At 35.0% G+C, this 24,525-nt stretch overlaps 1 protein-coding gene across 5 annotated transcripts in view; it reads left to right on the forward strand.

Moving 5' to 3' along the window:
• Window positions 1-24,525, forward strand: part of PRKD1 (protein kinase D1) — a 504,884-nt gene that overhangs the window by 296,811 nt on the left and 183,548 nt on the right. For 4 of the 5 annotated variants that reach the window (XM_074235395.1, XM_074235396.1, XM_074235400.1 and 1 more), the window contains one exon: window positions 20,533-20,671. In XM_074235395.1, the coding sequence (XP_074091496.1) occupies window positions 20,533-20,671 (139 nt within the window). Of the gene's footprint in view, window positions 1-20,007; window positions 20,105-20,532; window positions 20,672-24,525 lie in introns of all 5 variants that reach the window. The other variant, XM_074235399.1, reaches the window with a different exon arrangement.

A 24,525-nucleotide genomic window follows, 5' to 3' on the forward strand; every position in this document is an offset into this window, starting at 1 on the left:
TGAGGAGAAAAATGCCTTAAAAAGTGGAATTGACCAGCTGGAAAAGGAGATAAAAAAGCTCTTTAAAGGAAAATAACTCCTTCTGATGTGGCTCGGTGGCACAGTGGATAGAGCACTGGCCCTGAGTTCAAATCCAACCTCAGACACTTAATTACCCAGCTGTGTGTCCTTGGGCAAGTCACATAACCTCATTTGCCTTGCAAAAACCTAAAACAAAAGAGAGAGAGAGAGAAAATAACTCCAAATGCAGAATGGAACTAAAGGAAGCTGATGACTTTGCAAGAAATCAGGAAGAAATAAAACTTCCAAAAAAGCCAAAAATTAGAAGAAAATGTGAAATAACTCATTGGAAAAACAACTAACCTTGGAAACAGATCCAGAAGAAATAATTTAAAAATTATTGGGCTATCTGAAAGCCATGATCAGGAGAAGAGCCTAGACTTCATTTTTCAAGGAATAGTACAGCAAAATTGCCCTGAGATCCTAGAAACAGAGGGTAAAATAGAAATCAAGAGAATTCACTGGTCACCTCGTGAAAGAGATCCCAAAATAAAAACTTCCAGGAATATCATAGCCAAATTCCAAAACTCCCAAATCAAAGAGAAAATTCTAAAAGCTGCCAGAAACAAAGAATTCAACTACCAAGGCTCTATAGTAAGGATTACACAGGATCTGGCAGCATCTACATTAAGGTCTTGTAGGGATTGGAATATGATATTCTGGCAGGCAAAAGATCTTGGTTTGAACCAAGAATCAACTACCAAGCAAAACTACATCCTCTTTCAGGGGAAAAGATGGACTTTCAATGACACACGAGACCTTTCAGACATTCTTATTGAAATAACCAGAGATGAACAGAAAGTTTGATCTCCAAGTACTGGACTTTGGTAAACCATAGAGGGGGTGAAAGAGAAGGATTAACTATGAGGAAATTAATGATATTGAACTGTTTGTATTCCTGCATGGGAAAAAGAGATTGATAACTCATATGAACTCTCTCATTTTTAAGAGCTGTTAGAAGGAGCATATATAGACAGGACATAGGAAGGAGCAGAATATAATGGTATAATACAGTAAAAAAGATGGATTCAATGGGTGATAAAGGAAAGTATTGGGAGGAAAGGAAAGGAAATGAATAAGAAGCTAAGAAACTTCACATGAGTCAAGAAAAAGCTTTTTCAATAGAGTGGAAAGGGGGAATGAGTGAGCCTTCATTCTCATCAGAAATGGCTCAGAGAGGAAATAACATAAACACTTAATAGGATGAGGAAATCTATCTTACCCTAGAGGAAAAATGAGAAGAAAGGGATAAGATAAGGGGGAAGGGGGGGAGGGAAGGGGGGGAATAGGAGATAGAAAAGAGGAAAGATTATAGGAGAGGGTACTTAGATATAACACACTTTTGGACAGGGCCAGGATGAAAGGAGAGAGAGAGAACAGAATAAATGAAAGTGGGGAATAATAGAGCAGAGGTACAGCTAGTAATAACAACTGTGGGAAAAATATTGAAGCAACTTCTCTCTCTCTCTCTCTCTCTCTCTCTCTCTCTCTCTCTCTCTCTCTCTGTGAGTGTGTGTGTGTGTGTGTGTGTGTTCTTGAGGATTCTAATCTTCTTGGGGTGAAGGGGGGGGTTTATGTTTACCCTTATAACACATTCAATTTATATCAATGTGCAGCATGGAAGCAATGTAAAGAGTACCAGACAGCCTTTTGGTGGGGGGGGGGATTGTAAAATTCAAAACCTTACAAAAAATGATAGGTAGATACTACTATTGTATATAATTGGAAAACAAATAAAATGTTAACAAATAAAAAATTTCAAATTAAAATATATAATTTTTAAAATAATAAAAAAGAAAATGTAAAGTACCTTTTAGGGAAAATGAATGATCTGGAAAATGGGTCCAGGAGAGACAAGCTGAAAGAATATGCTGAATATTGCAGAGTAGCTGATTCTCAGTTATAATCCAAGTTCCTATGTCCTCCAGAATATCTTATTCCAGGCCATCTGATCTTTTAAAGTTAAAGCTGATATCTTCTGTGTAAGCCTGACTTATGACTCCCTAGAAAATTGCTTCTTTTTGGCTGCTTACAGTATTTTCTCCTTTAGTTGATAATACTGCTGTTTGGTACTTTTTGGTACAATTGTCCTTGAAATTTTTCCTTGGAGAGCTCTTTCTGGAGGGGATGGCAATTAATGAATTCTTTCCAGAGCTATTTTATCATCTTGTTCTAGGATATTAGGGCAATCTTCCTTGATAATTTCCTGAAAGTTATTATCCTGTCTCTTTTTACCCAAGTTGTTTCCTAGCTTTACCCTTTGGCATCTCAGTTGCTCATGATTTGCTCCTTATAGGGAAGCTGGACCAGTGTTCCCTAATTTGAACTTTGCCCTCCATGGTGGGGTTAGGACCCTTGTTGTTGGCCTACTGAACTGGGATATACAGTTGCATTATGGCTAAGTTCAGGCTGGTTTTCCTCCCTCCTCTGTCCATCCTGGGCTACACTCCCCATTTTTACCCTGAAGATCCTCTAAGATATTTTGAGCTGTAAACTTTTTTCATTATATTTTTTTTGGGGGGGGGATTATGTTGCTTTGGGATCTGTTTGGAGGCTTCATTTAAGTTCTTTCAGGAAAAGTTCTAGTAAATTTCCAAGCTTTTCATCTCCATCTTGGTTCCTACTATATTTAATATCAACAAAATTTTAGTAAAGCTAAATATAGTTAGTGATGCTCTTCTTTCTCATTGTTCCTGATATGTAAAACTAATCTTCCACTAAAATTGTATTCCAATACCTTCATTGAGGTCAAATAAAATCTTAGATATTTGAAGGCTGTCAGCAGAGGAAGAGCCCACTGTGCTCTGACTGGATTGGAAAGGGTTAGTCCCATGGTTAGTCCCATGACTAACTTGAGTTCAGAAAAACATGTCATCTCAAGGTTGGGCACCAGGTGATGAATTTTTTTTCTTCCTTTTAATGCATATTTTCAAATATATAACTGAGGAGGGAGGACCCTCACTGGTAAAGATATGGAGTCTTGAAAGAATTAAAGAATTGAAGAAATCTGTATATCTGTTATCTTTAATTCATTAAGATAATGAACAAAACATGCAGCATTATTATGAAACACAAAAAAGTCTACAGTGTGCTATAATGACAGCTTTATTCAGAGCCAGACAAATAGTGTGAAGTGTTTTTCATTTCAGTTGCAAATCCACACACCTAATTACTGTTGTGTGAATAATTTGAGAGTGCCTAGGAAGACTTACTAATAGCTATCACTGAGTAGTAATCTGTCAAGGTATAATGCAGTCTAATATGTTTTTACACAACAATAGTGAGGCTCTCATTAATTATTACCACCTATAATTGGCTGATATGAACATTTATTTTAAAACTTAGAAATCTTATTCAACAAAATAACCTTTTTAGATATCTCCAAGGAAGATCTATATGCAGAGGCTGTTGCTTTTAAGTTAATATTACATTAATTAATTCCTTATTGGTTTTATTTTTAATAGGTGACAGATTATTAAAATTGAATAGCCTAATATAGATATTTTTAAAATGCTTCTCTAAATTAGGCATATGGTTCATTGTGGAAATATTTTGGTAATCTTCATAAAATCTCACTATTATGTATCAGAATAAAGACTTTGAAATCTAGCATTATGACCCTTTAAGATTAAAGAGTCCAAGTTATGCCTGTGTTTCTCAGGTTTGTCTTACAGGACAAACAAAGCCTTATTATTGTTTCAATTAAGTTTTACAGTTTGAAAAACATTTTTATGTCAAGTAGATGCTGTTTAACAATGTCTTTGAGAAAAAGGAATGTTTCTTTTACTTTAGGAGTTTTTAATCTTAGCTATAAAGTGGTTGTGCACTTGAATGGGGAAAAAATCCATCTTGATTTCTATAATTAGTTTCTTTTATAAATCTATGTTATTTTATGCATTGAAAAACAACATTCAGAGAATGGGGTTCATTGGTTTTACTAGGCTGATAAAGGAGTCATAACACCAAAAGGGTTAATACAGATTATTTTCCCCATTGTAATTTTCTGTCTTCAATTCTAAGGTTGGAAAAACTATTGAATATGAAAAAGAAAGGAAGTTTAGAGTTATGCATCAGTGGATGAGTATTATTACTTTCTCCTAAGTGGAAATCTAGTAATCAAAGGTTGAATTTGTTACAAAAATAATGACCAGAATTGATGTAGGGTTTCTCTCTAGATTTGAAGGAAACTGAAGATAATGAGAAGAAAAATTGTGAATATAGCTATTGTTTAATGACATACTTGAGTGGTTTTTAGGGGATAGAAAACAGTAAGCAAAGAAGATTAAAATGGTTTAAATATTAGATTTCCTTTTAGGATACAGAGGATGAAGTGAATTTTAGGCTTTTCAGAGATAGTGCTTTTTTTTTTGACATTAGACTGAATGGGGAAAGAGAATTTTCTGAAGGTGACTCCATATTTCTAAGATTGGGAATGAAGGTAGCTGAGATGACTGAGGACATGCCATTGAAGAGTATTTTTATATACATTAAGTACTTTGAAAGTAGCAACTTATCATCTAAATGGTGGTTTTAGAGAGGTAAGAGGAAATATAAAGATAGCAAAAGTAGAAATGAGGTAGTTGTGAAGTTTGGCTACAAAGCCAGATGTGATCTGAATACTCTCTTTATAGCAGAACAAGGAATATAGGTCTTAGCATGCTAAGTTATTGGTAGCAGGTAGTACACTGAAAAGAGTGAGAAATTAAGAATTAGATGATCAAAGGTCAATATCTCCATACTATCTACGTACCTTTGGACAAAAAACTTACCCTCTCTTGGCTTAATTTCTACAAATATAAAATCTGAAAAAGGAGAGGACTTCTGGATCTATATTTTTTGTTTTCAATTATTTTTCAATCACATCAACTCCTTGCTAACTCCGTTTTGGGGTTTTCTTGGCATAGATACTGGAATGGTTTGCCATTTTCATCTTCAGTTCATCTTCAGTTCATTTTACAGGTTAAAAAAACATTGAGGCAAATAGAGTGACTTGCCCAGGATCTCACAGCTAGTGTCTGCACTCTGATTTGAACTCAGATCTTCCTGTCCCTAGTTTTAAATAAATTATCATAAAAATGTCAATAGATTATTTTAATAGTCCTTTCAGATATTATAGTCTGAACATAAGATTTTTCTTTGATGTTTGCTTTTTGTTTCCTTGTTTCTTTGTATTTTTTTGTACTCCTTTCCTACTCTTAAGAAGGAATTTTAAGAACAAAAAGAAAAAATAAACACTAGATATTGAATGCCAGAAACTAGAAGACAAAATAGAGTAACACCTTCTACCACCAAGCCTCTGCTTCTGATTGACTGGTTCTTGATAAAATATATTTTTTAAGGTTCAGGCTCTCTATGTCCTCATTCCTCTCCAGGCTGCTCTTCTGAGTCTCCTGAACTTTTTTTTTCAATGCCTCATTCCACATATCTTTATAGCGTACTCCTTTTCCTCTAACCTTTCATCTCACTTTTGTGTTGTCTTCCTTCATTAGAGTATAAACTCCTTGAGGCAGGCATTGTCTGTTTTTCTGCTTGTACTTTTATTCCTGGCATTTACTATAGTCTCTGGCTCATAGTGAAATTTTAAAAATGTATGTTGACATGATTTATTTTCTTTCCTGCATCATATTTATATTATAGTCCAGAAAAGAATTTATTTTATGGAAAACTCTTCCCACACCCAGCTAGCTGGTCATTATTAGTAAGAACCTTTTATTGGTACCCACCCCTCCTCCTTTTAACCTTTTCCTTTTTTTGGAACACCCATATTTTGTATCTTTTGTACTTGGAGAGTTTCAAGTTAGAAGCTTCATTTCTTTCACTGATTGGTAGTTCCCTGCCTATGACATCAGTGATACCAGTTAAATGCATTAGACCAGGACTCATTCTTTCCTGTTTTTAAACCTCTGAATATTCCTGATGGCAAAATTATCTCTACTCTCAAGATTTCCATGACCCTTATCTGACCTTCCCTAAAATACATATGCAGGAATTCTATAGGATTCTCAAATCCCACCATTTCTCATGTCTCAAGCACTGTCTTAACTTGAGATTCTTTGGCAATATTCAGCTCATCAGGGATGCCCTAAGACTTCTTAATTTTTATCCCTTCTTCCCACTCCTTTGGAAGACTCCAGTTAAGTTGCATGGACTTGTTTTTTTTTTTTACTTTCCCCTAAACAAATCAAATTTCTAAAGAGCCTGTTGCATTCAGACCAGACTGTCTCCTCTAATTCCTCTGTGAAGAAGCCTTTTATAGATACAGGGATAGTTTAAGGCACACTATTAAACATCTTCAGTTAGAAAATTTCTTAATAAGAGCTAGTATACTACTTATTTACTAATTCTGTGAAGATGTAAGTAAAGTAAAAAGAACCAGTAGTGACTGGTGTCAACTCTGATGTACTTACCTAATGAGAATGAAAAAGAGGTCGTTTGTTTTCTGTTCCACTGAAGAGAAAAAAGGGATGTTGTAGTTTATTTTTTCTTTGTTTCTTTTTCTTAAGTTTACAGTTGGAGACAAGGGAGCACTCATTGTGTTAAATCCTTTTCATGTGCCTCCTTTGATGATGGGAAGTGGTCAGGCAAAGCAGCCCTCACTTCTTTGGAAAGGGGGATGATGGGTGTGAAACACAGCGTATGATGTTAGAATTTTTCCATCTTTTAGTTTGTCTGAACCATTTTAAAAAATTCTTTGTTATGGGACAGAATATAATGGTGACTACAGATGATTCACAAAGTAAATTAATGAAAATTAAAACAAGAAAAAATGAACTTAAGAGTTAATAAATCCTACAATGAATTGTAATCATTTTTCTCCCCCCTTTATGCTTAATTTTCTTTGAAACTTGTATGTCAACAGACTTTCACTGTTCTTGATAACAGCCATGTGGACAAGGACCCAATTTTGTAAGGTTTTTCTTTTTTATATATTGTAATGCAGTGCTCTTTGTGTGTGTGTATGTAGATAATGAATTTTCCATAAATATTAGTTGATAGATTTTTGAGGAGAGGAATGAGGACGCGGAGTTTCAAATTGTGATTTCATTGGATTCTTGAACTAGGTCACAGGTTTTAACCTACAATTAGTCTTAGAGAGTTGTCTAAAGCATCAAGGGGTTAAATGACCAACTAAACTATGTAAGGGCAGGTTTTTGAATCCTAACTTCAGGTGTTGCTCTCTTGTCTATTATGTCACAAGAGCTTTTGATTGATTTATTGATTAATGTATTCTTGATAAGATTGTAGGATCAAAGATTTAAAGGTGGAAGGGACCTATGGAGACCATTTAGTTCAAATCCTTAATTTTAAACATGAGAAAACTGTAGCTCTTTAAATTTAAGTGAATTGTCCATAGGACACGTTGTCCATAGGACACAGTTAATAAGTATCAGAGGCAATTCTTAAACTTGTATTTCTTGAACTTTCAACCTGGCCCTCTATTCACCCTATTATGTTGCTTTCTCATGCTTCTCTACCCCACCTTCTCAGATGACCTTACAATATCTTGTATTTGTTCTTCTGCATTTCTGATTAATACCCTGCTACTAGACTGGAAGCACCAGAAGGACATTGTATTTATTTAAATTTTGAACACTATTCACTATCTAGCACCTTCAGACCACTTAGGGGTTCCTTTTCTTTAATCTAAGAAATTGTTGAGATGACTTTTTTGATATGATTGTTGTTTACTTTATGGGCTTTATAACTTAACCTGTTTTTGATTATTCTTTATGTTTAAGAATAGACTTGTGATTTGATTGGCATAGGGAACTCAACAGATTTTGGGAAACTCTCTTGTTACACCTACCATGCGATTTATAGGCTTAGTTTCCTAAAATGCCAATAAGTGACTTGCCCAATGTCACAAAGTCAGAATGTGTCAAAGGCAAAACTTGAATTTAGACTTTTCTGAATCTTAAGCTGACTTACACCATTCTGTCTCAGTGCTTTGTACATTGCAAGTGTTTAATAACTATTCAATTGAATGAAAAATTGACCATTGAGTAATTTACTCAAAAGTTTGTGGCCTCAAGAATGTAAAATCTCCCTTTGCTACTTGTATTTCACATCAGTCAGGTTGGATTTCACCTACACATTAGAACACATATTTATTCTACTAGAGAGCACATTGTCTGGCTAGCCTCGAATTTATGGTGAAATGTAACAGTGAATTGTGCTCTGTGGTCCAAAATACCAAATGATACACACAGTGGCAAAGAGGTTTCCAGCACAGGGTAAAATTAAACCGCTTAAGACCAATGCAAGGGATTGTTGGCCGTATTTTCACAGTGGCCAGTTTTGTTCGAACCAAACATAGAGAGAGCTTGAAATCACTTATCTCAGATGTTTGAGCTCATAACAACAAAGCCTCTGAAAAACACATAACTGATCTTGTAATAAGCTCCAGCTGAGTTTACAAGCTCTGAGCTTTTCTGAAAGTCTGTTTAGCTTAATGAGGGTTTTCAGATTTCAAAGCTCACACACCTTCACATAAAAACAGATGATTATGACCAAATGAGGGAATGTTGTTCCATGTATGTTTTTCCCCCAATATGTTTTCCCTCTTGGTTGTCACACATTGTTCCTGTACACTTTTCACCTTCTAGACAGCATTTTAAAATAGAATTTTTGAATGTCTAATGTGTATGGTTTCTATTCAAGGCAAATGTTATGTTATATGAAAAGAAAGATTGAGAGCCTCTTTTTCACTTGTTAACAGCCAAGGGCCGATATGCATGCTTGTTCTGCCCAATAAAAAAATGTTTAATCTGAAAAAAAAACTTGCACTGACCCCTCTTAGATTTTTCTACCATGACAACTGTCCAGTGATTGAGACAGGGCTGTCATAGTGACCTCTATGGCCTATTCTGCCTCATTCTAAAATCTTTTTCTAAAGGATTAAGTTCAAGTTGAATCCTTGATAATGAATAGCAAAAAAGCTTTGGTTCTAAAACAATGAGATGAACTTATCAGACAGTATCAGCTAAACATCTTTTTTATTTTTTTTAATGATAGCCTGCCATTCATGAAGTGGATGTATAACTTTAATCAGCATTGTTACCCCTTTCTTGTATTCCTTTTTCAATTTATTGTATTGGGAAAGCTTTAATATCGTGCATGAGGTCTTTGTGTTACTCTGCCTGCTCCTATTGTTCTTCAAAATGGTTATCTGAGTCATCACTGGAAAGAAATTAACTATAATTAGGTTGCAAGAAGTTCATAACCTTAATTAAACAATAAAACATTGATTACATTATACCCCATGGTCTTTAAATGAGACACAGTTTTCTTATAAGGAAATACAGCATAAGGATATTAGAGAAACTAGACCACAGAAAGAGACCCACAAGATTTAGATACCTTGCATCATAGAAGAGAGCCAATCTAAGGAAAAAATGGGGAATTAGGAGAAATGTACCATTATCTAATTTCTTATATCTCCTTTCATTCCTTATTCCTGCCATAGTCTCTCTCTCTCGCTCTATTCTATCTTCCACTTCCAGAATTGTTTTAAAATAGAATTTAATTTTAAAAATAAAATTTCTTAAAAATAAAACTGTATTGATATATTTTGTTACATAACCTAACTTCACCCTGAATCTATTCTCTTTGCCTATCAGAGAGCCATCCCATGTAAAAAAAAGTTTTTTTTTAAAGAAGAAATTCACAAAACTGAGTAATACATTGGAAAAGCCTAACAATATGTGCAGTGTTCTCCTGGTGGATCTGTAAAGGAGTAAAGGAGGTTTCTTCTATTTCTCCCTTCTTTCAGATAATTTTTTTAAAGTTTTTATAATACTTGGTTTTGTTTCTTTTGTGATGATCATTTTTCATTACATTTTTTGGGATCATTGTGAATATTGTTTTCTTGGCTCCACAAATTTCATTTTGTAACAGTAAATTAAAATTTTTCCATACTTCTCTTTATTCATCAAATTTGTCATACCTGCAGAATTCCGTTACGTCCACATACCAGGATTTATTTAGCCAATTCCCATGTGCATTGACATCTTTTCTTGTTTCTAGTTCTTAGCTACCATTAAAGTGTTTCCATAAATATTTGTTATATATATACATACATACATATATATATATATATATATATATGTAAAGCCTTTCTTATTAATGGTGATCTTGAGTTATATGACCAGTAATAGTGACTTTATATGCATAATTCCAATTTGATGCATCATACACATTTTCAGCTTTAACAACAATTCATTAGTCTAACTTCTCATAACCTCTCCAAAATTTATTATTTGTATCTTTTGTCATCATTGTTAGTTTGCTTTGGGTGAGATTAAAAACCTTAGAGTTTTATTTTTACTTGAATTTCTCTTATTATTAGTGATTTGTAGCAATTTTTCATTTAGTTGTTACTAGTTTGCCATTCTTCTTTTAAAAAACTGTTCATATTCTATCTCTCTTCTCTTTGGGAAATTGCTTTGGTCTTAGATATTTCTGTTAGTATTTATATTTTTTAATGACAAACTTCTTTGTTTTTCCTCCTATTAGGTAAATTTCAGTAACTTTCTTTTGATTTTGAAAGCCCTTTGTAACCCAGCCCCTTCCTACCTCTCCAGTCTTAAATCTTGTTCTTCTCCTTTCCCCTTCAAGTGGTTCTAGTATCCTTGACTTTCCTTGTACAAGATATTCCTTTCAATTCTGGATCTTGTCCCTGCCCCACAGACTTGGATCTCTCTCCCTCTTCAGCCCTATCATCTAGCTTCCTTCAGGTCTCAGCTGAAGTCCCATTAAGATTTTTCCAAACCTCCTGAATATTAGTTCATTCCCTCTGAGATATCAGCAAATTATTTGGTTTATATTTTATTTATACATAGTTGTTGGCATGATGTCTCTCTTATTAGAATGTGGTTTCCTTGAGATTTTTTTCCCAATCTTTGTATCTCCAGCAATTTCCATAGTAAGTACTTAATAAATGTTTTTTTGCTTTGTTTGATACAAAATAATTATAAAGAGAATAAATAAAAGTAAATAAAAATATTAAATACAAGGAGGTTTGGGAGGAAATTTAAATTTGGGGGAATCAGGAAATGTTGCATGCAAAACATGGTTCTTATGCTATATCATGAAGAGAGAAAAAAAAAATCTATTCAATACAGACCTGAAGAGGAATTGCATTTCTGTCATGTGGGTTGGGTAGTTCAACTACATGGAGATGGGAGATGGAAGAACAGAGAGCCAGCAGTTTGACTGAAGCACAGAATATGGAAGGGTGAATGTACAATGAAGGTAGACAGATATATGGAGACAAGGTTGTGAAGGGTTTCAAAAGCTTCATAGAGGACTTTTTACTTCATTCTAATAACAATAGGATACCATTGGAGATGTTAAGTAAAGGAGTGACATAGTTTTGAACTTGAGGAAACTCACTATGAGAGCTGTGTGCACAATGAAATGGAGAAAAATTTGAGGCAAAGAAGCCAATTAAAAGGCCATTGCAATAATTTAGACCAAAGTCATGAGAGTCATTAAGGTGGTATCTGTTTAGAGAGGAGTCATCAGATATAAGAGATGTGGAAGTAGAAATGTCAAAAATTAGTGGTTGAGTTTGAGATATTTCTGGGACATCTCATTGGAAATATCCAGCAGGCAGGAGGTGATTATGGAAATGTAGCTGAGGGGAATAGAGAAATATATAAATCTATTAGTTACATGAAAGATCAATAAAATCTAGAGGAGATGAGATAACTGAGAGAAGAATGAAGAGAATCAACCCTAGCTTTGAGCATAGCTAATTAGGGGCATAATGTGGATGATGAAGCAGCAAAGCAGACTGTGAAAAAGCAGTCAGTTATGCAGAAGAAAATGAGGAGATGATAATGTCCCCAAATAGAATCTCCTCCTAACCTTTCCTCCCTCCCTCCAAACTCTCAACTAAGCTTGCCCTAGTTATGAAGTTTTTTATGAATACCTTTGAATATTCTTCAAGGAATTAAAAGTCATATGTATCTCATTATTTCAGGGAGTTTTGTATATTATAAAATATGTCTCAATTTAGAATATATTTCTGAGCAACAGTTTTGCATATTTATTATATTCAAGCAATACGCTGGGCCTTATAAGAGGTTTTCTTATTAGTAAATTAGACAAACTGCTACTTGTGGATTTTGTAGGTGATATGCATTGGAAAACGTGATGAAATGAATGTGTAAAGCATATGAATAAGAGGGTAAAAGAGAAGAAAAATGAAGTTAATGCTAGGGATTGAGATGACTAAAGGAGAATCCTGGAAAAAAAAGGAGAAACAAAATTTTTTTCTGTGAGCCATACATTTTTCCTCTAGAATTTCAACTTCTACTTAATACGTAATTGTGATTTTCATGGAATTAAACATGAAATGCAAATAAAAACAGTAACATAAATGAGCCAGACCTTTCATGGAAAAGAAATGCATGAAACATCAGGGGAGTCGGAGTTAACAATGTAAGATTATCCCTACTTTTCCTTTCTACTATATAATGTTTTTATTGGAAAGGATGAACTCCATTGTTTTTTTGCACATTGGAAACACTGACATTTCAACTGCAATGCTTATTTTAAGGAGGAAGAATTTTCTACATGGAGTTTAGAATTGATTTTTAGCATTTGTTATCAGAGGCATCAAGAACAAGATAACCTAATGTATTTATCATTCTTTCATTTTGGTTCATGTTATAGCAACTTTCAGGATCTAAGCAAAAGAAGATTGGGGCAGGGAGAGGGGAAGAAAGGGAAATCTCCAGTAATGAACCTTTGGGACTGTTTTTTTTTGGGTGTGTACTAGACTTGTGATTTTTTTATTATAGAGAATATCAAATGACAAAACTCCCTCTATAATTGTGACTGGTTAGAGTCAAAAATCCAAAAAGTATCAAGAGGGATGATTTGAATATAAGACATCCATGCTCTAAGCTTGGCTGTGTATCCCACAGACTGCCTCATATTGAATTTAAGTTGAAGAAAAATGGTGAAAATGTTCATAATTTGAACATCTAGGCAGTTAGATGGTATGGTTCAAAATGTGATGAACTTGGAGTTAGAAAGATCTCAAAAAAAAGATCTCACTAAGGATCTTTTTTGAGATATTTACTAGTGTGTGACCCTGGACAAATCATTTAACTTCCTTTGTCATCAGTTCTTCATTCTTAAAATGAGAGGATTAGATTTGAGGACCTCAAAATTTTCCTCTAGCACAAATTCTATGATTCAGTGGTCTTCTTGAGTAGTCACTTACCCAGTCTTATTTTCCAACATCAGCCACCTTCAATTTCAATGAAAATGAAACGGTTTTCCTGTTTTCTTGAAGTCATTCATTCAATAAGTGTCTTTTTTGTACACTATATTATGGATATAAAGATATACATTATATACTTCTTGCTAATTATCTTATAGGGAGGAAATATATACATATATATATATATATACAAATAAATATATATAGTATGTAAATACACAATAATTATTATAACTGACATAATGCTTGAAGTTACATAATCTCATTTGACTGTTATCAAATATATATACTATTGGTATTGTAATCTATATCTTATAGATGAAGAAATCACAACTCAGAGGGGTTTAAGTGAGCTTGACATAGTCACAGAAGCAGTAACTGACAAAAACCTACATGAACCAGAGTTCCTGTTTCCTAAGTTCTTCATTCTTTCCATTAAACCACATCTGTTTATTGTGATAGGGGGAAAAGTTTGATAAATTCAAAGAGAAGTTAAAGTAATATAGGAAGTTTGAAGAGGGGGAGAGGTCTGGGGAATTGTTAGGGAAAGTTTTGTGATAGAGGGAGCAATTGAGAACAACTTTTAGGGAAGTTACTTATTTCAATTGAAGAAGATAGGAGGGGGTTAAGGTAAAGTTTGTTACTACCATGGGGAAGGAATGAACAAAAATATGAATACAAGAAGGATCAGGATGAGCATAGAGATGAGGGATGGAAAGTTAGTCTTATATGTCTAGAACATAGATGCACAAAGAGGGAAATAGTATGAAATGGAGCTGAAAAATTATGTTGGAGTTCAATTTCTGAGTAACTTGACTATTGAGATCAAGATTTTTCTACTAAGCATGGGAGGAATCCTTGAAGTTTTTGAGTGGAAGAGTGATATCAATAGAGCTATAATAAGATACCAACAGTGGGAAGGATGTATTGAAGACAGAAGAATATGGAGGCAGGGGAACATGTGAAGCAATTGAGAGCTTGTTCATAGGTTGGTTACAGTGATTACATAGATAGGAATCTGTAGGACTCAGATGAGTGAGATGAGGGAAAGAGTGGTGTCAAAGACACCAGGGTTTTAAGTATGGATGACTGGGAGGCAACAGCTTACCCCTACTCACCCCAAGCTTCAATTCTATATGGAGTTGATATGACTATGGAACATTCCTTTACCATATGATTCTTTTTTCAGAAATGAGTTATTGGTTTCATCACTAGCCAGTGTTGCTTCCAGCCATATGCTGTGGGTTCAGTGCTGAAAGCAGTAATAATTCACAGGAAGTTTTAATTCCTTTGGCTTTGTCTTAATTTTATATGTATGTAAATCTACATATGCATATGTATGAATGTGTACCCTAGTATATACGCTTTGCATTTCATGATAGGATTATTGCAGAGATATTTATACTTTTTGTTTCTAAACTCTTTCACATAGCAGCCAAAATAATTTTCTTATTTTTAATATTTTAAAAGATATTTATTATTGTTTTTATTTATTTATTTATTTATTCTTATTTTATACAAGTGATTTTTTATACATTATTTAATATTCTTGTTTAATACCACCTCCCCCCCAAAAATATAGACCCACATGAGTACTAAAGTAAAGGAAAGAAAAAATTAAAATTTAATAATAATAATAATAATAATAACGATAATAATAAAGTGCAGTAAGGTGGTGGCGCAGTGGATGGAGCACCAACCCTGGAGCCAGGAGCACCCAAATCCAAATCCGGCTACAGACACGCAACAACCACCCTGCTGTGTGACCCAAGTCAAGCCACCCAAACCCCCATTGCCCTGCAAAAACCAAAAAAAAAAAAAGACCCAAAATAAAATAAAATAATAATAATAATAATAGTAGGGGCGCCAGGTGGCAAAGCAGACAGAGCACCGGCCCTGGAGCCAGGATCACTTGGGTCCAAATCTGGCTTCAGACACCCAATAAACACCTAGCTCTGCAGCCCCAGGCGAGCCACCCAGCCCCATTTGCCCTGCAACCCCCCCAAATAATAATGATGATGATGATGATGATGATGATGATGATGATGATGATGATGATGATAATGGTTCTAACACCTCCACCTCTGTCATGGGTGGATCACATTCTTTAGGATAAGTCCATCACAAAAGCTACTTCTCTATTTTTCCTCCTTTGTCCTTGCTGAGTGCAATTCCTTCCATTCATACTTCCCCACTAACATATACTATATTTTCTCTCTCCTTTCACTCTGTCCCTCCTCTTAAATGTGCTGTAGGGTAACTTAGTGGTGCAGCAGACAGATCCCCGGCCCTAGGGCGAAGAGGTCCCGAGCCTACATAACATCCCTGGCCCCATGATCCTGGACAGGCCATCCAATCCCAGCCTCTTGCAAGAAGTAAAAAGGAAAATATATTATATCTGACCACTCTCCCTCCATGGTCCATCCTCTCTTCCATCACTCAAATCCCTCCTTCCCCCGTCCCCCTTCTCTCCTTACTCTAGATGTCTATACCCAATTGAGTATATATGCTGTTTCCTCTCCTAGCTACCTCTGATGAGAGCAAAGGTTTCCTCATTCCCCCTTGCCTTCCCCCTTCCATTTCATTGCAATATCTCATTGTAATAAAAAACTTATTATATGAAATATCTTAGCCTATTCCACCTCTCCTTTCTCTTACTCCCATTACATTTCCCTTTTATCCATTGACTCCATTTTTACACCATATTTTAACTTCAAATTCAGCTTTCTCCTGTGCTTCATCTATGAAAGCTCCTTATACATGCTCTATTAAATGAGAAGATTCATATGAGTACTATCAGCATCATTTTTCTATGCAGGAATACATGTAGTTCATCATCATTAAATCCCTCATATTTTCCCCTTCTCCTCCAATCTCTATGCTTCACCTGAGTCCTGTATTTGAAGATCAAACTTTCTGTTCAGCTCTGGCCATTCCAACAGGAACAATTGAAATTCCCCTGGTTCATTGAAAGTTCATCTTTTTCCCTGGAAGAGGATGTTCAGTTTTGCTGGGTAGTTGATTCTCGGTTGCATTCCTAGCTCTTTTGCCTTCCAGAGTATTATATCCAAACCCTATGAGCTTTTAATGTAGTAATTGCTAAATCCTATGTGATCCTGACTACAGCTCCATGCTATTTGAATTATGTCCTTCTGGCTGCTTGTAATATTTTCTCTTTGACTTGGGAGTTCTGGAACTTGTCTATAATATTCCTGGGGGGTTGATTTTTTTTTGGATCTCTTTCTCAAGAAGATCAGTGGATTCTCTCAGTTTCTGTTTTGCCCTCTGCTTCTAGGATATCAGGGCAATTTTCCTGTAGTAATTCCTTGAAAATGATGTCAGGGCTCTTTTCTTGATCATGACTTTCAGGTATTCCAATAATTTTTAAATTATCTTTCCTGAATCTGTTTTCCATATCAGTTGTTTTTTTTCCAATGAGATGTTTCACATTTTCTTCTAATTTTTCATTCTTTTGGTTTTGAAGTATTGAGTCCTGATTTCTCATAAATTCATCAATCTCCCTGAGTTCTATTCTTTGTCTGAAGGTTTTGTTTTCCTCAGAGAGCTTTCTTATCTCTTTTGCCATTTGGCTAATTCTGCTTTTTAAAGTATTCTTTTCCTCAATAACTTTTTTAACTGTTTTATCCATTTGACCTAAGCTGGTTTTTAACATGTTATTTTCTTCAGCATTTTTTTGGATCTCCTTAACTAAGCTGTTGACTTGCTTTTCCTGTTTTTCCTGCATCTCTCTCACTTATTTTCCCAATTTTTCTTCTATCTCCCTCACTTGATTTTCAAAGTCTTTTTTTGAGCTCTGTCATAGCCTGAGCCCAATTTCTGTTTTTCTTGGAGTCTTTAGATACAGGAGCTTGTAATTCCTCATCTTCAGATTGAGTATTTTGATCCTTCTTGGGAGCATAAACAAGGTATTTCTCAATGGTGTTCCTCTTTTTTCTCTGCTTACTCATTTCTCCAGCCTGTGCCTGGTTTTGGTGTTCTTCCTGAGCTTTTGAGCTTTATTGGGACACCCTCCAACAAGGATCTCAGTTTGTGAAGCTCTGTCTTCCATCCTGGTATGTGAATGACCACAAATGCACTCCTTTACCACGGGGCTGAGGTGGTGGTGGTGGTGGGGTGTTCTATGGGGGGCCTAGACTGCAACCAGGATCTGAATGTGGTCAGACCCCCAGAGTCCTGTTCTAGGAACAGAGGACAGACCTTGGTAATCTCTCTTCACTCCCCTAACTAGGCTCAGCACTCAGACCTGGGGGCTCCTGCTTACCAGCTCTGCCTGCTTTCAGTTCCTGCATCTGGACTGCCACAGCCACACTCACTGAGTGCCCTAAGGGTTGGACTTCACGTGCTCACTTTGTGGTCCCCCCTCCCCGCTGATCCCCCAAGTTGTGCCTGTTCCTCCCCAGGGTGTAGCTCAGGAAACTGCCCCCCTGCCATGAGCCACAGCTCCCAATGCCCTGGGGCTGCTTCCAGGAGGTGGTTCCTTCACTGCGGACCCCCTCTCTAACCCAGTGGAACAGAGCCTTTCCGCTATTTTCCAGGTTACCTTGGGCTGGAGAATTACCCCACTGGATCCCTCTGTGGACTCTGTCTCTCAAAATTTCAGTTAGAGTCCTTATTTTATAAGTTTGGAAATACCAGAGAGAGAGAGAGAGAGAGAGAGAGAGAGAGAGAGAGAGCACCTAAGAGAGGATCCTCTCCTGTTGCCATCTTGGCTTCACCCCCCAAAATAATTTTCTAAAGCTTAAGCCTGTGTGTTATTTCTTTGCTCCAGAGCCTCTAGATTCATTCTGTTGCTTCTAGAATAAAACACAAATCTTTTTTTTTTCTTGGCATTTAAAACCCTATACAATCTGGTGCCAGATTACCCCTGAGTTAGTTTAATGGTCTCCTTTCTTTTTTTTTTTTTTTTGGTAAAATGTATTTTAGCCAAACTGAGCTTGAAGTTCCCTGAATTTGACATTCTGTCTCCTCATTCTATGAACTTGCACAGGTTCTGTTCTATTTTATCCTATTTCAAGACTATACTTATTTTTCTCCTTTATTTCCTAAGGATCCATACTTCTTTCCAGGATCCTTTTAGAGTTTAACTCACATGCTATATCCTTTCCTGAAGTCTTCCTCTTTCTTTGCTTCCATATTACTTTACATATAATAGATGCTTAATCATTGCAGGATGTATTGACTTGGATTGACTAAATATCTGTTTTGATTAAGAAATATAAAAAAAAACCTTGAATACTATTCAACATACCTCTTTGAGAGGCAGAATAATCTGGTGAATAAAGAACTGACCTTAGAGTCAAGAAGACCTGGATTCAAATTCCTGAAATACATTGACTTTGTGAATTCTCTTAAAGTCTCAGATCCCTGGACAAATTCTAAAAGTACAAATTGCACAATAGTTGACAATTTGTATGTGATTTTTCTCACAATGATCCCTATACCAATGAAATTACAGGTCTGAATTACAACTGAATACTTACTATAGGTCATAGATAAATAACCCTAGGGATAATAATGGGAAAGACTCTTATACCTTCTGAGAGAAGCTTCTCTTAGATTGGTACATACTCCAATTCTAAAGACATCTAAAGCAATTTCACTTGTTTCCCCATCCTTTCCAGTTCTTAAATCCCTTCCTGCCAAGAAATTCTCTTATATCTAATCTTATATCCTTCAGTGAAGATTAAGGTCATTTCCTCTTGGTCTGTATTTGGTAAAATAGGAAAATCATTGATAGTTATTATCTGCCTCATATACTTGATGACAAAACTATTAATCATTAAATTTCTGGCTTTGCCTTCTCCACCCAATCCTGACTAAATATTTTCAGGTCCTTTAAACCTTCTTCATAAATCTTGCTTGTCATTGCAGTAACCAAGTTGAATCAAGTCATCAAGGGTTTATAAAGTACTGAATGCATTATGCTCTGGAATAGCTTTAGGGATACCAAAAAAAAAAAAAGGCAAAAACAATATTCCTGCCCTTAAGGGGATCACATTCTAATGGGTAATGCACTAGAGGTAATCTCAAAAGGGAAGGATCAAGAAAGGCATAATGTAGCATTTGAGATTAGCCTCTGTAGAAGCCATGGAAGCTAAAGGAAGGAGGAGTGAGGGAGTATTCCAGAAATTGAGAACAATCAGTGCAAAAAACTAGAGGTGATAAATATAGCATTGTGTGTGAAGAAAAGCAAGGAAGTGAATGTTATTAGATTGTTATGCAGTTCAATATGGATAGTTAGTTTATACCCATGGATAAAATTCAAGATAGGCAATTAAAAAGACTTGAGTTTTAAGCCATACCTAAGATACTTACTGGCTGTATAATACTAGATAAATAACTTAAATTAATAACTGTCAGTCTGTTTCCTTCTCTGTAAAATGGGACTAATAATAGCACCGACCCCAGAGGATTCTTATGAGGATCAAATGAGATAACATAGGTAAAGTTCCTGGCAAACTTCAAAGTGCTCTGTGAATGTTAGGAAATAGCTGTTCAATGTAAGAGAAGATTATATCTGATCTTTGAGGTCATACAGAACCACCCAAGCTCATTGAGCAAGGGGACAGCATGGTCAGACTGGCAATTTAGAAAAATCATTTTTTTTACTTGAATAGAACATTAATTGAAATAGGGAAAAGTTTGAGACATAAAAACTAATCAAAGGCAATATTGTAATTGTCTGTTAGAGGTGCTGAGAACCTGAACAGGTGGAAGCAAAAGTACATATAACAGAGATGCTGTGAAGAAAGAAATAAGATGATTTAAGAAAAGAATAGATATGAGGTAAATAAAGCACCTATTATATGAAGAACATAAATAGGATCTCTGATTTTTTTTAAACTCATGGGATTTGTTTATTATCAATTGTTTCCATTGTGACCAACTTCCCGATCCCATTTGAGACTTTCTTGGCAAAGATACTGGATTGGTTGGCAATTTCTTCAGCTCATTTTACAGATTAGAAGTGAGACAAACAGCATCAAAAAATAAGTAACTTGTCCCAGGATCACATAGCTAGTGAGTATCTGAAAGGAGATTTGAACTCATGAAGAGTCTTTCTCATTCCAAGTCCAGTGTTCCATCCACTGCACTACCTAGCTGTCCTGTAGGATACTTCTTTATATTTGTCTTTATATTAATTTAACTAGTTTCTTATTTTAAAATACAACTTACATAATGACATAAATCTTTGTTGCCATCTATGTTTACAGTTTCCTGAATGCGGTTTCTATGGAATGTATGATAAGATCCTGCTTTTTCGTCATGACCCTGCCTCTGAAAACATTCTTCAACTGGTGAGGACACCAGGTGACATCCTAGAAGGAGATCTCATTGAAGTCGTCTTATCAGGTAAAGTAGCTGTTTTCTCTTTGGTTATGTTCATACTTTCTAATTGAGAGTCCCTTAGATTTTATGCTGAAGGTTGTTATTTAACATCCCTGGGACTATTCTTTCTTGTTAAGCACTTTCTATATCTCACCGACTTGATTAAAATAGATTCTAAAGACCTTACTCATTTAAGAAATTCTAGGATTTGATAAGAATTTGAAGTTTGAGTTTTTTTAAAAATAAATTCTACATGAAACAGTATGTCGGAGTGAATGTTGGACTTCAGCCCAAGAGTAAAACTGCATATTCCATCTATACATGAGCAAAAATTAATGAAATTAATTAAAAAAATTAAGGGAAAAATACATTTGCCACGTGAGGACATGGATAACAACAGAACCTGTCTGGTTAAGAAAAGGCTGAGATCTGAATAAAACATGGAAGATGTCATTATCACATACCAGCTAGATAATTTGAGAACTGGAAGATCTAAACAAGGAACAAAGATGTCATTTTTCTCACCATGATCAAGAGATAGCAGAAGACCCAAGTATAGGCTAAGAAGTCAATGGCTTGCCCTGGTCCAGAATAAGACTAGCTTTTAGGTTAGCAATGAAAGGAGGATGGAGGCAAGTTAAGCCAACAAGCTTCTATTAAGCACAGGCACTGAAGAAAGAAAGGTACAAAACACTTCATTCAATTTATTTTTATTTTGATGTACCTAAATAGCAACATACATAATATATACAGAGTAAGTTAGAGGTCACCTTGGAGGGGAAGGCTCTTGTAGCTTTGAGGAATAGAAAACCAGAAGGTGATATCTGTGTCTTATAAAGTCACAAATTCTAAGAGGCAGAGGTGAAGATAGAAAATATTTCTGTCATAGAGGACTTCCATGGAAAAATGCATAAAGACAGACAATTGAGTGTCTTATTCTAGGAACAGTAAATTAGATCAATATAGCCGACTCACAAAATGTATGAAAGGAGTAAAGTACAAGAAGAATGGAAAAAATCAGAATTAACCAGGTTGTGAAAAAGTTTTAAAAGCAAAAGAAAAAAATCCTGCAGGGAATAGAATAACTTTTGAGATTACTGTGGGTGTGGGTGGGAAGTTGACCATGATCAACTTCTATGACAATATGGTACACACACCAGGAACCTTTCTGTTATATTTTTATATAGAGTATTCAGCTTAGATAAGAAATGGTCATAATATAAGGGCCTATAATTAAAGAAAATACTGTGTCTGTGCAAGGGGGAAAAAGAGGAGATAGCAGCACCTGAATTTAGGTACTTTTTTTAACAGAAGTATTAGCTATTTGCTGGTAACATTCCTGAAAATTTTCTCTAAAAATAGAGGAATCATTTAGGTTAACTATTCCCCCCCCAAAAAATTGTTTTTTTAATTTTGCCAATAGAAATTCATTTTAATTAAAAATTTATTGCAATCATGTATTTATATCAACTATATTTCCTAGTATGTTCTTCTCTGTTCCTTCTCCAAGTCATCCCATATAATAAAGAATAAAAACAAAAACAAAAGTTCAGGAAAATGTAACATATCAACATCAAAGTCTGATAGTATGTAATGGTCGTTTGTTTTCTTGCTCTCATTTAATTATTTCATTTAGGTCAATTTTTATAATCTTTTAAAAAATTTTATTTATTTAAATCAATGGGGTTAAGTGACTTGCCTAAGATCACACAACTAGGCAATTATTAAGTATTTAAGGCTGAATTTCAATTCAGATCTTCTGACTTCAGTACTGGTGCTCTATCATCTGTACCACCTAGCTGCCCCTTATAACCTATCTTCTACTCCTCTGAATTCATTTTATTTTCTTATAATAATAATATTTCATTAATTCTTATACCACAATTTTTGTACCACTTTCCAAAAGATGGGAATATATTTTGTTTCCATTTTTTTTATTGCTAAAGTGCCCAGTTGTATGAATGCTTTCCTTTTGAGGTGGGAGCTTTCTTTTTTGCTAATTATCTCTTTTGGGATATATAGCTAAAAAGTAGGAATCTGAATTAGAGGGCTTGAGTTTTTTTGTAACATTATCATTTTACTTTGCTTTCCAGAATAGCTGGACCAATTAATACAGTTACCAACAGTATATTTAATTCCTTATTTTTCCACAATCCCATTGGAAATTATTTCTAAAGAAAATTGATAACTTTTAATGAGAGTAAATAATCTAAAAAATGACTTTAACATTAATTCTTATTAATATTAAGCATTACAAATCATCTTTTTAAAAAATATTTTGTTTTCCAATTATATAAAATAGTAGTTTATACCTATCATTTTTGTAAGGTTTTAAATTTTACTATTTTCCCCCACCCACCCTTCCTGCCACCCACAGCAGCACAGAAGACAGCCTGATAATCTTTACATTGTTTCTGTGCTATACATTGATAAAAATTGAATATGTTGGGAGAAAAATCATATCCTTGAGGAAGAAATAAAATATTAGAGATAGCAAAATTATCTAGTACATAAGACAACTTATAAAAATATTGAAGGTAGTAGTCTTTGTTTTAACTACACAGTTCTTTTTCTGGATACAGATGTCATTCTGTCACAGAAAACATAAAATTGTCCCTAATTATTGCACTGATGAAATGAGCAAGTCCATTAAGGTTGATCATTACCCTCATGTAGCTGTTAGGGTGTATGATGTTGTTTTAGTTCTGCTCATCTCGCTCAGCACCAATTTATGCAAGTCTTTCCAGGCTTCTCTGCAATCCCACCCCTCCTGGTTTCTAATAGAACAATAGTGTTCCATAATGTACATATTCCACAATTTGTTCAGCTATTCCCAAATAATGGACATTCACTTGATTTGCAATTCTTTGCTTCCACAAACAGCTGCTATGAATATTTTTGTACAAGTGATGTTTTTACCCTTTTTCATGATCTCTTCAGGTTATAGACCCAGTAGAGGTATTACAGGATAGGAAGGTATGCTCACTTTTATTGCCCTTTGGGCATAATTCCAGATTACTCTCCAGAAAGTTTGAATGAGTTCACAGCTCCACCAGCAATGCATTAGTGTCCCAGATTTCCCACAAACCTTCCAACATTTCCCATTGCTCTTTCTGGTCATATTGGCGAAAAAGAGAGGTGTGAAGTGGTACTTCAGAGATGCTTTTATTTGCATTTCTCTAATCAGTAATGATTTAGAGCAGTTTTTCATTTGACTATGGATTGCTTTGATTTCCTCATCTGTAAATTGCCTTTGCATATCCTCATATCCTTTGACCATTTGTCAATTGGGGAATGGCTTTTTTTAAATAAATTTGACCCAGTTCTCTATATATTTTAGAATTATAGAAATACTAGTTTTAAAAATTGTTTCCCAATTTACTACATTTCTTTTGATCTTGGTTACAGTGGTTTTGTTTGTGCAAAAGCTTTTTAATTTAACGTAATCAAAATTATCTAGTTTGTTTTCAGTGATGTTCTCCATCTCTTCCTTGGTCACAAACTGCTTCCCTATCCATAGATCTGGTAGGTTAAACTTTTCCTTGATTTACTTTGCTTATAATATTGTATTTTATGTCTAAATCCTGCACCCATTTTGATCTTATCTTGGTATAGGATGTAAGATTTTGGTCTGATTCAAGTTTCTACCATACTAACTTCCAATTTTGCCAACAGTTTCTAATGAAGAGAGAAGCTGGGCTCTTTGAGTTTATCAAATAGCAGGTTACTGTAATCATTTCCTGCTATCTCTTTTGTACCTAGTCTGTCCCAATGATCCACCACTCATTTCTTAGCCAGTACTAGTTTTGATGACTGATACTTTATAATTTTTAGATCTGGTAGGGCTAAGTCACCTTCTTTTGCACATTTTTCCCCAT

Source organism: Macrotis lagotis, chromosome 4 (genome assembly GCF_037893015.1).
Source record: "Macrotis lagotis isolate mMagLag1 chromosome 4, bilby.v1.9.chrom.fasta, whole genome shotgun sequence".
Classification (NCBI taxonomy): Eukaryota; Metazoa; Chordata; class Mammalia; order Peramelemorphia; family Peramelidae; genus Macrotis; species Macrotis lagotis.